Source organism: Schistocerca nitens, chromosome 5 (assembly GCF_023898315.1).
Source record: "Schistocerca nitens isolate TAMUIC-IGC-003100 chromosome 5, iqSchNite1.1, whole genome shotgun sequence".
NCBI classification, from domain to species: Eukaryota; Metazoa; Arthropoda; class Insecta; order Orthoptera; family Acrididae; genus Schistocerca; species Schistocerca nitens.
Window position 1 is genome coordinate 724,899,185 of NC_064618.1, and position 13,058 is coordinate 724,912,242.

The 13,058-nt window shown below is 46.6% G+C and overlaps 1 protein-coding gene across 5 annotated transcripts in view; it reads right to left on the reverse strand.

Annotated features, from left to right (window-relative positions):
• LOC126260812 (homeobox protein homothorax) overlaps positions 1–13,058 on the reverse strand; it is a 1,061,772-nt gene that overhangs the window by 644,886 nt on the left and 403,828 nt on the right. For all 5 annotated transcript variants that reach the window (XM_049958185.1, XM_049958184.1, XM_049958182.1 and 2 more), the window contains exon 7: positions 1,601–1,739. In XM_049958185.1, the coding sequence (XP_049814142.1) occupies positions 1,601–1,739 (139 nt within the window). The remainder of the gene's footprint in view (positions 1–1,600; positions 1,740–13,058) is intronic.

The following is a 13,058-nucleotide window of genomic DNA, read 5'->3' on the forward strand; positions in this document are numbered from 1 at the left end:
TCCGAGCCATTTGAACCAACCAGCTGTGCAGTGGAACCGTCCCAAATGTAAATGAGGCAGGCCGATCAAAGATTCAAGTTAACTCTTCCGTTTTAATAAAATACTGTAACGCCGTTCCGTCACTGAAAATTGCGGAAGTTGTCATTCCACATGTTAATGCATGAAATATCTTTAGATTAAGACCAATGAACAATAGTCCCACGTAACATGACAAAAAAAAGTTCAAATATGTGTTAAATCTTATGGGACTTAACTGCTAAGGTCATCAGTCCCTAAGCTTACACACTACTTAATCTAAATTATCCTAAGGACAAAGACACACCCATGCGTGAGGGAGCACTCGAATCTCCGCCGGGACCAGCCACACAGTCCATGACTGCAGCGCCAAAGACCGCTCGGCTAATCCCGCGCAGAAAAGTAAAAGAACGAGTTTCATCAACGTAGTTATAAAGTTTTCAAATAACTTTGCAAGGAACTCGCAACACCGTATTTGGATTCTCAATTACGTCCCTCAGCTCGTCAAAGGTACAAGAGAATGGATCAGCAGCACTGTGGATAGTCGTTACAGTCCCAGATGTATAAAGTAAAAATTTTTAGTGAACGTGTCCCTTCGACCAAATTCATATTAAGTATACTTTCCAATTTGTTAAAATTATTTCTCTGGCTTCCACCGAGGGAACGTAATCATTTTAAAAGTCTCACCATCTCTCCTCTAACTTATCTTTCTTCCAATGCACACATGACATGTAATACGGTTCCTTTCTTGTGCAGTTTATTATCCCTTCAGGTCATTCCCGGTGACAATAACCTCCACAATAACAACGCAGGTCTGTTTGGTGTGGCTTTCCGAATTCAGCAACGGTCTGCTAATAGCAACTTCACACCCTTATTTCAAAATTACGACGCTTGTCTCTCTAATAGTTTTTAATAGGACATCTCATCGCCACAGTTATTGGACATTTTCTAAGCTTTTCTGTATTTGTGATTCCCTCCTCTTATCATCTGCCGAGAGTACTGAACTATTCGGTTAGCATAAAGAACTGAGTTATCAAGTTAGCAAGCACCGATGTCGCACGCGGCATCGTGAGACACAGAGTGACCGAAGAGCGGGAAATGTGACTTCCGAAACTGTACTATCTTTCCCCTCCTTGGAGCTAGAGAAGACGTGCACAGATTCGCACATATTTGTAGCACTATTTATTGGGATTGTTTTTATATTAGATGTCTCTCAGAGCATCGGTACAAATAACTAAACCAAAAATTAGTTCTTTTCACTATTTTATTCAATGATCAGAGTGTTATAGAAAATGATGACAAAATTAACAGGATGTTAACAGTTCAAACTGTTAACGTACAGGGAGACATAATCAAATTGTAGAAAAATCAACTCGCTTTTCACAGGTCGAGATTTCTCGCGTTCCCACCTACGTACGGTACTGAACACGCCGATACGCGGGTCGCGGCTGAGAGGGACATGGGAGGTGGGAAGAGCTCTAGGATCCGCAGTAGTAGTAGGAGGTGAAGGGGCGGGCCGGCCCGTGGCCGTGGCCGTGGGCGTGGGCGTGGCCGCCGGAGCTCGCGGAGACGACACGCTGCCTACCTGGGTCTGCGGCGTCGACGCCCGGCTGCGACGGCGGCTGCTGCGACAGCGGGCCCGGCGTGCCGCCCGCGCCCGAGCCCGGGGACCGCACGTCGTCGTTCCCGGGGCCTCCGTACGACAGCGTCGAGCTGGGCGGCCTCTGCAACACACGGAGCACCGCAACACGTGTAGTCGGCCGCACACCACCGCCAAATTATACACCATTCTGCAGTCCGTTTCACACAGCCGCGGACATAGGCCACAATGCAGTCAGTCACGCAACACCACTGAGTAAGTCACACGTCGCTACACATACTGCCAAGCAGCCAACTGCACACTACCACACACTCATCCACATATTGTCAAGCTGTCAGCCACACAATCAGCTATGCGCCACCAGCATGCAGTCAACTGCAGACCATCATACAGTCAACCACAAACATCAAGCTACAGCCACACACCACCAGTCAGCTAAACGCCTCTATGCAGTCAGCCACACGGCACCACACAGTCAGCTAAATGACCCTGTGCAGTCTGCTGCACACCACTATGAAATAAGTCACATATCACAATGTAATCAGCGACACACTGCCACCAGCATGCAGCCAACTCTACATCGTTAAACAGTCAAAAATACACCGTCAAGCCGTCAGGAAAGTACCACCACACACTCAGCCACACAGCCAGCCAAAAAGACAGCTACACACTTCAATGAAGACAACAGGCTGCATCAGCCAACTACAGGTACACACTTTGTATGTGATCACACTGGGACAGATCTCCAGCAATCGTTTTTACATACCAAAACATGCAACCTGTCGTGCTTTAGTAATCAAAGAGAAAAAAATCGAGAGCATATTGAATAAACTGATAAATCATTTAAAACTACTCTATAAATATGAAGGTAACTACCATCTGAAACTCATCTTGTTAACAACCAAAATGTGTGCAGTATCATCTATCTTCAGTAACAACAGTAATATTTTAAAATATTACGACCCTCTATTGTAATCAAGAGGACGGATCGCAACTTAATGTATGAAAAAATAGTGATGTAAAATGAATCCTGCTAGGTTATATCATATCCTTAACTGGAAGGACACTTCCAGGTGATGAGTCGCATAGAATCTTCAATTAAATAGCCGGCCGCGGTGGCCGAAGGGTTCTAGGCGCTTCAGTCCGGAACCGCGCTGCTGCTACGGTCGCAGTTCGAATCCTGCCTCGGGCATGGATGTGTGTGATGTCCTTAGGTTAGTTAGGTTTAAATAGTTCTAAGTTCTAGGGGACTGATGACTTCAGATGTTAAGTCCCACAGTTCTTAGAGCTATTTGAACGTTCCTTTTTTTTCTCAATTAAATTCGACTCCCACTGTACGGACACCGGCAACGTACTAAGAGACTCACATCTATTCAATGTATAGGTCACGAAAGAAAAAGTACGTTGATGCAGTGATTATATTTGTAATGAAACGTTTCATACAAGATATTCTACGATATGCGTAAAATACGATTCGAACAGTGCCAGTACAGGGCACTATCTTTACAAATAATAATACAAAACTATTAGAGGTAGGGACTTGAATGCATGTCGATGCCAATACTTTCTCCTATTCTTCGATATGTGCGTGCGTGTCTCACAGCTGAGAACATGAGTTTCAGGACGTAACATTGTGACATAGTACTTTAATGAACCATTTCTCTTAACACGCTCGCCAGAAAGCCGTAACAAGCTGTCTCAAATACGGCGTGGAACTTACGTTGGCAGTGCGCCCGGATTCTATACTATTACGTACCGCAGTCGTATGTGAAATATGTCAGGAGTGTCTTTATTCTGCGCACTGAGAGTCAGTGTGTACAAACGTTCGCGTGAAGTATTTAAATTCAAGTACTGAGTATTCGCTTTTTCTTCGGCAAAAGTTGTTTAAATGTCAAGTGCTTTTAACACGAAGGACAGCGTATCGGTTGCGTACATCGAGACACGGCTAGAGGCAGTACGTCCTGAGTAGCAGCGTGCGCGTCTATGTTGTTATCAAGGAAGAGCTGTGTCCCATGTGGTTCTCCTTGACTGGGCGACAGCCGCCTAATGACAGCGGGGAGTGTGTTACTCCTATTCTCTAGAAATGTCGTTTTCCTTGAGTGGTGAGAAGTGTTCACGAGCAGACTGAACTCTTCTCGGTAAAATAATCATCTGAGCGACTTTGCACTGAAGCCTATAGTACATTTACAAGGTCTAAAATTAACTAATGAAAAGAATTATAATTTATTCGTACAGAAGAGATTCTTCAGTACGGTGAGGAATCAAATAATACTATTATCTCCGTACGCGTGAACGTTTACTTAAAGTAATTTTGTGTTGCAGTTTCTTCTCAAAAGCACTTACAGCTACCTCTTCCTTTCTTTAATAGAAGCGCTTGGTTCTACTAGTACTGTGTTTCTGAACCATGCGCTGCAAGGGAAAAATATGGAAGGATCGTTATTGCTTTCGCTAATGTCTCCACGACAATGTACAAGTCACACACGCCTTGTAAACATTTTCTGCATGTGAACCACCAACCCTCATGAATGCTGACACTAGTGAAACCAAGTGGTTTAATGAGACCTAACAATAAGTGGTATTGGATGTAGATGTTATATGCACTTATGTAAATGTCTGGACCATTCCCCAAACGTGTAACGAAATGATTGGTAGTTAATATTATAACTTCTGATTTGTTGTTAATTAAAATAACATCATCATCATAATTTCAGGAACTATGCCCTTCGGTCTGTTCCGGTCTCAATCGATCTTTGCCTCGGTCCTTCTAGGTTTCTGCAACTAATAAGTCTGATTGCCATTTTCAGAATCTTTGTTTGTCTATCCTTTCTAAATGCTTTTTCCGCTTCCTTCTAATTTTTTTCCATTTTATATCGCAACGCAAATATCTGTAGTTGGTTCGGTGTATCCTTGTTTCTCTTTTTATCAAGATTTGTGCCAGCAGTCCTCTAACGAATTTCATTTCTGTGGGTTCTATGCAGTGGTCTTTCTGTCTTAATGTCTACGTTTCGCTACAATACACACTCCTGGAAATGGAAAAAAGAACACATTGACACCGGTGTGTCAGACCCACCATACTTGCTCCGGACACTGCGAGAGGGCTGTACAAGCAATGATCACACGCACGGCACAGCGGACACACCAGGAACCGCGGTGTTTGCCGTCGAATGGCGCTAGCTGCGCAGCATTTGTGCACCGCCGCCGTCAGTGTCAGCCAGTTTGCCGTGGCATACGGAGCTCCATCGCAGTCTTTAACACTGGTAGCATGCCGCGACAGCGTGGACGTGAACCGTATGTGCAGTTGACGGACTTTGAGCGAGGGCGTATAGTGGGCATGCGGGAGGCCGGGTGGACGTACCGCCGAATTGCTCAACACGTGGGGCGTGAGGTCTCCACAGTACATCGATGTTGTCGCCAGTGGTCGGCGGAAGGTGCACGTGCCCGTCGACCTGGGACCGGACCGCAGCGACGCACGGATGCACGCCAAGACCGTAGGATCCTACGCAGTGCCGTAGGGGACCGCACCGCCACTTCCCAGCAAATTAGGGACACTGTTGCTCCTGGGGTATCGGCGAGGACCATTCGCAACCGTCTCCATGAAGCTGGGCTACGGTCCCGCACACCGTTAGGCCGTCTTCCGCTCACGCCCCAACATCGTGCAGCCCGCCTCCAGTGGTGTCGCGACAGGCGTGAATGGAGGGACGAATGGAGACGTGTCGTCTTCAGCGATGAGAGTCGCTTCTGCCTTGGTGCCAATGATGGTCGTATGCGTGTTTGGCGCCGTGCAGGTGAGCGCCACAATCAGGACTGCATACGACCGAGGCACACAGGGCCAACACCCGGCATCATGGTGTGGGGAGCGATCTCCTACACTGGCCGTACACCACTGGTGATCGTCGAGGGGACACTGAATAGTGCACGGTACATCCAAACCGTCATCGAACCCATCGTTCTACCATTCCTAGACCGGCAAGGGAACTTGCTGTTCCAACAGGACAATGCACGTCCGCATGTATCCCGTGCCACCCAACGTGCTCTAGAAGGTGTAAGTCAACTACCCTGGCCAGCAAGATCTCCGGATCTGTCCCCCATTGAGCATGTTTGGGACTGGATGAAGCGGCGTCTCACGCGGTCTGTACGTCCAGCACGAACGCTGGTCCAACTGAGGCGCCAGGTGGAAATGGCATGGCAAGCCGTTCCACAGGACTACATCCAGCATCTCTACGATCGTCTCCATGGGAGAATAGCAGCCTGCATTGCTGCGATAGGTGGATATACACTGCACTAGTGCCGACATTGTGCATGCTCTGTTGCCTGTGTCTATGTGCCTGTGGTTCTGTCAGTGTGATCATGTGATGTATCTGACCCCAGGAATGTGTCATTAAAGTTTCCCCTTACTGGGACAATGAATTCACGGTGTTCTTATTTCAATTTCCAGGAGTGTAGAATAACTGGCCCCGCTAGTATCTTGTAGGGATTCAGCTGTGTTTTGGTCCGAACTGTTTCCCGTGTTCCTCCAATAGTTCTGCACTGCTATCTTCCTAATTTATTATTTATGTCTCTTTTGTAATCACAGAGCTATCACTCCTAATTAATTAAAATGCTGAAACTGTTCTAAAATTCTGTCATCCAAAATAGTCTTTGCTCTCATTGAATCTGTGTTGGAATGACACGGTTACTGATTTTGAGGTAGAAATTTTAAAGGTTTATTCTTTAAAAATCTTACGTACTAAACAAATAGCTCTTTGAAGGTTATCTCCATTGTTTTGCAAAATCATTAATTTATCAGCATATGCTAGCACATTTAAACTCGTCCTTCCTATCTTGATTCTAGATGGTGCCTGATCCTTCCATCTGTGTAGAGTACCGTCCATACAGATGATAAAAAGGGTGGGTGACAATACACATCCTTATCTTAGTCTTTAATTAATAACTAAATTTTCCCCACTGTAATAAGATAAATAGTATGGAATAAAGGTATAATAAGGATGCAAAATCAAACACCTTTCAGCTATCTAGCTTCCAAACTTATTTTATTTCGTTACCGGTTTCGGCGATTTACTACGCGATCTTCGGGCCCCTGAACGACGTGTAGGAAGATTCCTCCTTGTTCCTGGTCAAAACCGTGGCCAGCGATACTGGTATTAGTAGATTTCTGCTTTCTATAGTGAACCCTAATAGCAAGCAGAAATTTACTAATATCAGTATTGCTGGCCCCTGTTTTGACCAAACCGAGGTGGAGTCTTCCTACACGTTGACCAGGGGCTTGAAGATGACGTAGTAAATCGCCGAAACTGGTAGCCAAATAAAATTAAGTTTGGAAACTAGACAGCTGCAAGGTGTTTGATTTGACATCATGTATCGAAGAGCCGAGTCCCGCAACCATCTCTGAAAAGATGGACATACAGAGAAAGCTACAATAATGTCGGTAGATGGGGACTGTGAAAAGGATATAAGTAACGGAGGAATTGAGCACATGAAAAATAGGAATGCCTAGTCCGTTTCCTACCTTAGCACTGCGAAAAATAATATCAGTTGGGGAATAATCGACACTGTACTTGCTTCTGCTTCTAAATATCTAAATGGGTGTCGTGGTTAGTAGGTGTCTAAACGAAGTAGAAACCTGTAGAAATTGGCGAGTGCAGTATCTCGAAAATTTAATCTGACTGCACCAATTAAAATGTATACAATGGAGGCGAATTCCAAATGGCTCTGAGCACTATGGGACTCAACTGCTGTGGCCATTAGTCCCCTAGAACTTGGAACTACTTAAACCTAACTAACCTAAGGACATCACACACATCCATGCCCGAGGCAGGATTCGAACCTGCGACCGTAGCAGTCGCGCGGTTCCAGACTGGAGCGCCTACAACCGCTCGGCCACACGGGCCGACTAATTTATTAGGGCTACGCAGAGTAGGACTTGACAGGGATGAAAGTGCAGTATCTTGAAGACTGTTTAGTTTTTGTGCTATTTTGGAAGACTGCCCTGAGAACGCTGTATCGATAAATGGCCTGGGAACTTCTCCGCTCGAGACCAGCACGCCAACACAATTTCCAGCTGACCGGGGTTGCGCAGAGTAGGACTGGGATGGATGTAACTGCACTATTGTTTAGTTGTTGTACAACTGTCGGAGGACTGCCCCGGGAAAGTCGTATCGATAAATGACCCGGGAACTTCTCAGCTCGGGACCGGCACGCAAGCACGGGGGTGACACCCGATAGGGGTAGCTTATCGTATGCAGAGCAGCGGTGGGAGTGAGATTGTCTGGTTGTGAGCGTGGGCACGGGATGCTTGGCAACAGGGCGCAGATCTGCTGGCGACGCTAAGTGTCCCCAATGAACGACGGCGAGGGGGCCAGCCCGGAGCCGAGCAGCGCTGCGCCGCGCCAGCTACAGGCTACAGGCCACTGTGCTGCCCTACTGCTGTGGCTCCGACTGCGGGGCCCATCCGCATTAGCTGCCGCCCGGGCCTCTGCGCCCGTCGGCCGCGTGACTCACGCTGCGGGCTCAGGCCGCCTGGCTTCCTCATTCCTGGCCGATCAGACGCTCTCCCCCGGAAGTGTTTACGCATCCCTCTGTCTCCTCAGGACATTACGCACAGTCCACAGTCCAAACAAAGGACATCGATTTTCAGTGCAACGAAACTGATCGCTGACTTGTCCCTCTCCCAAGAATTCGATCCTCTGTTCATACATCGTAAATGTTCAAATGTGTGTGAATTCCTAAGGGACCAAACTGCTGAGGTCATCGGTCTCTAGACTTACGCACTACTTTAACTTGCGCTAAGGACAACACATACATCCATGCCCGAGAGAGGACTCGAACCTCCGGCGGGAGGGGCCGCGCAATCCGTGACATGGCGCCTCTATAACCGCGCGGCCACTCCGCGCATCATACATTGACTTAATGCTAGTCTTGGGTGTGTTTGGTTGTTTGGGGGAAGAGACCAAACAGCGAGGTCATCGGCCTCATCGGATTAGGAAAGGAAGTCGGCCGTGCCCTTTCAAAGGAACCATCCCAGCATTTGCCTGGAGCGATGTAGGGACATCACGGAAAACCTAAATCAGGATTGCCGGACGCGGGATTGAACCGTCGTCCTCTCGAATGCGAGTCCAGTGTGCTACCACTGCGCCACCTCACTCGGTCTTGAGTGTGTCCTAAAACTTCTGCCACAGTTCGAAAATTAAATGATTACGGGTGTCTTTGGTTTTTCTGAGTAACTTAATGGGCTTATGTTTAGGTATAAATCGAACAGACTGCGCTTCTATCCTCGGCGGCCGCAGATCTTTTTACCATCTCTGCCGAGGTTTAGCTTAGGTGAAAAAGGCAAACTGAACAGTGGCTCGTACTCACATTAAAAGTTAGGTCCCCCTGTAATTGGCTGGGTAATCCAATTCCCAGGTAAGATGAAAGAATTTTGGAAAATCAGCCAAGAAAGGGTAAAATAGTGGGTAGAAATTTTCTTGAAAAAAAAAATTACTAAGGAACTACCGAAGAATTTTTAAGGCTACGTCTATGACAATTGGTATTTGACTTCTCGGTTAGAAATAAGGATGTACGTGTTTCACTGTTTCCGGATATTCAACCCCTAAGAGAGTGCAATAATGTATTAAAATTTTTAAGGAAATATTTCTTTACATCAAAAAATTTTAAAGCTACATTTATGAAAATTGGTTGGATATAACGAAATATTTGTTAGGGGATGAAAGTTGGTACGGAAATACCCGCACAAGAACGCGAAAAGCGTGATTAACCGAAACTCCAGCTACCAGAATCGCCTTTTGGTCAGACGTACATTCGGAAATGATCATGCTTACAAATCTTCAATAGCGTGAAAAGCTTAGAAGGTGATGCAATTTGTGAACAACATAAAAATTCGATTAAATGAAAACAAAAATAGAAATTCTGCAGGCCATACAGTCTGCGCGAGCGAAGCAGCGGGCGCTAAGCTAGGATTAAAATAACCAGCGTTTCGGCCGTGACGTAGCGAGCTTCCTCCGGGCTTGCGAGTGCCTGGGTTCATATCCTCGCCCGGACATCCAGCCTACGCCCAGAGTGCTCAACACTACGCCGTATTCTCAGTGTGTCATCTTTAAGCAATAATTAAAACCCTGCATCATTAGGAACAAATCGGTTACTGGATTCTTCCCCAATAAACCCCCCACCCAGTGTTTATTTATCCCCTTGTTCCATTTAGTTCCATGTAGATACTGTCGTAGTTGTGATGGGTAAATGCAGTAAATTTTATAGTATCCGAACTAAATTACAGAATTAAGGTCAGTGAGAAGCACAGTGGGGAAGACATGTTTTTTTTTCTACATCTACATCTACATTTATACTCCGCAAGCCACCCAACGGTGTGTGGCGTAGGGCACTTTACGTGCCACTGTCATTGCCTCCCTTTCCTGCTCCAGTCGCGTATGGTTCGCGGGAAGAACGACTGCCGGAAAGCCTCCGTGCACGCTCGAATATCTCTAATTTTTGATTCGTGATCTCCTCGGGAGGTATAAGTAGGGGGAAGCAATATATACGATACCTCATCCAGAAACGCACCCTCTCGAAACCTGGACAGCAAGCTAACCTGGACAGCGGTGCCCATGTCACCGACGTAAGGTGGCATTGTATTTGAAAATAGCTTTCTGTGATTCATGTAAGGCGGAGAGCAGTTGATTAAAGAAGCGAAATGATGGCCGTGTTCCTTAACGACTACCATTGGCACACGAGGAAGTGCAAAAGCAAGCCGATGATCTTTTGATAATGGGTGCACAGTGAAACCGCGGAGATCACAACCACCGCCTTGCAGGTGCACTGGCAACTTGAGACGATTTAGTCACTCCGAGTGCTCTGGAGAAGAAAAAGTCAAAAGAGGGGCGCAAATCTCTGGCGGCAAAGGGGCGGAGCGGGGAAGCGAGAGGGGGCAGTGGCGGCGCGCTGTGTCGCATCGCACGCGGCGTGACCAAGTTTTAAGCGGCTTTTCCGAGTAAAGTCCATTAATCATCCCCCCTTCGAAGTAATTAACACAAAAGTAGAGCGGGCAGGCGAAGAGCGAGCGGAGCGCTGCGCCGGGTGTGATGCCCCGTGGGCCAGCCACCCAAAGGGGAGAGAGAGAGAGCAGCGCACCCGGGCTCGGCCGCCACTTTGATGCAATATGAATGCGGCGGCAGCGGCAGTGGTGGCGCCGTAATTTGTACGTGTAACCCGGCATTAATTATGAGTGTGCGTGAGCCGTAATGGCGCGCGTGATGGCGCTGGACCCGGGCCGGCGTGGCGCTATCTCGTTTCATCGCAACACGGCGAGGCGAGCCGAGGCGCTCGCGTCGCAAAAAGAGCCCGAGCGCCGTCCACAGAGGAGCCTCCAGGAACTGGAGAGACAGGCCAGCAGGAGCAGGGGTGGAAAGTCTACCCACCGGCGCAGCACTCGACAGGGCCACCATCGTCCGTCAGTTCACACTCGAAGCACACTTTTGCTTTTAAGACACCCTCGTTTGAGGAGCAGGAATTGGATCAAAAGAAATGTTTCGTACAAAGATGTAATTTCCAGGAGAAAAACAAAGTTGAGAAGGTTTCCTTCCAACTGTAGGGCGTGGCATTTCTGAAAATTCCGTACGACTCACTGTTATCGTGAAAGGCAGGTATGTCTATGACACGGTGTTACATGACGATGTTCATTCAGTGACGTAGGAAGTGATTCACGATATTCTCAGAATTATAATAATGTCAATTAAGAGAGCTAAAAATGAGTAAGATTGTTACGATCAGAATTAAAATAATGCATCTTCCCTCATCTTGAAACAGCTGGGTTTGAATATTGTTTACCGAAGCATATGACCTAGAGGTCAGCGATGTGAACTAGAGCTAAGCCCTAACTCCGAGTTCTGGCGTAGATGTGCCAATCGCCACCGACCGACCGACATGTCATCCTATGGCCATGGCGTCATTTGGATGTGGTATGGAGGGGATGGCGTCACAATGCCATTCTCTAGGTTGTTGTCGGCTTTCTTGACCTTACAGTCCCTACTTCTCACCGCAGTATTTCCTCAATTGGCATCACGAGACTGAGTGTACCCCGCTTCAGTCCTCCCAATGAGGAAAAATCCCTGGCTGTACCTGTGCCCTTCACATAGCAGCCAGACATCTGATCACTGAGCTACGGAGACGGACTGACTTAGATGGGAGTTTTGATATGGCGATTTCCTTCCAACACCAGCTTGTGCTCAGTCACTAATGACGTCATAGTTCAGGGGACAATGTCTAGCCCTCGTATGTCATTTTGAATGTTAGAGGGCCATTGTCGACTGCACTGGTAGAAACAAGTAAAATGTTTGAATCCTGCGCCAGCTTCTCTCAGGGAGTTAGAACAATTGCTTCAGGAAGAACGATGTAAAAGCTACTTTACGGTTATTTAGAATTGCTGTGCGTAGATCAAGGGTACTGAAAATTAAGTGGAGTGATTAGTGAGAAAGTCCCCGCAGAATCGGTGAGGATAAGGATATACAGAAAAAAAACACGGACAACAAGAAGGAAATGGAAGATAGGCACGTGTTCAGGTGTCACGGAATGACTTAAGTGGTACTAGATCGTGTCTTAGTTAACAAAAACTGAAAGGGGAGACAGAGACTAGAATGTATACAGCAAATAATCGAGAACAGATGGTGTAAATGCTACTTCGAGATGAAGTGGTTGGTACACGAGAGGAAGCCGTGGCGTCATGCATAAAACAACCCCTGAGGTGACCGAGACAAAAATAAAGTAACGTCCCGTAAGATGAGTCAGAATGTTTCGGGTGCCAATGGCCAGCGAGCACACTTCCGCATCTTTAAGAAAGATACATCGACCGGAAAAAAACGTGTTTGAGAGACAGGGAAGTGATCACAATCGTGATTGACGGATAAAGGATTATCGCTCTAATTCATCATTTTAAGTGCTGTTTGGTAAGATTCATCACACAAATAAGAATTACTGCACTTCTTCGGCTCAGAAACACAATACGTAAGAGGTCGAAATCTGAAAACAACCTGAATTTAACATTTGACGATGCCACTATAGCTGCAGTACATTAGGACTTTGTTTCATAAAACAGATCTGATGATTGTCATTATAGACCGAAACCGGTATTCTGTTAACAAAAAGTTTGTGACCATAGACGTAAATTAAAGGAAACCTGAAGAAAATGTATACTGTTTGCAGGCAGCTGACGTATACTATCAGAGGTTAAAGTGATGATGCAGTGACAGGAATATCATGGAGCTGCAAAAAATAAGCTAATGGAGAATCAGAGACCTGCAACTAGGCATAATGTATTCACCTGAAAATGCCACAGCAACGCGAAAAAAATATTGTACTATTAAACGAAATGTGCTAAGGTACTGCACATATAAAGACCAGAGAATACGACAGAGAAGTGAGATCGCTCATTTGGGTTGAGAAAACGCCTCATTTTCCG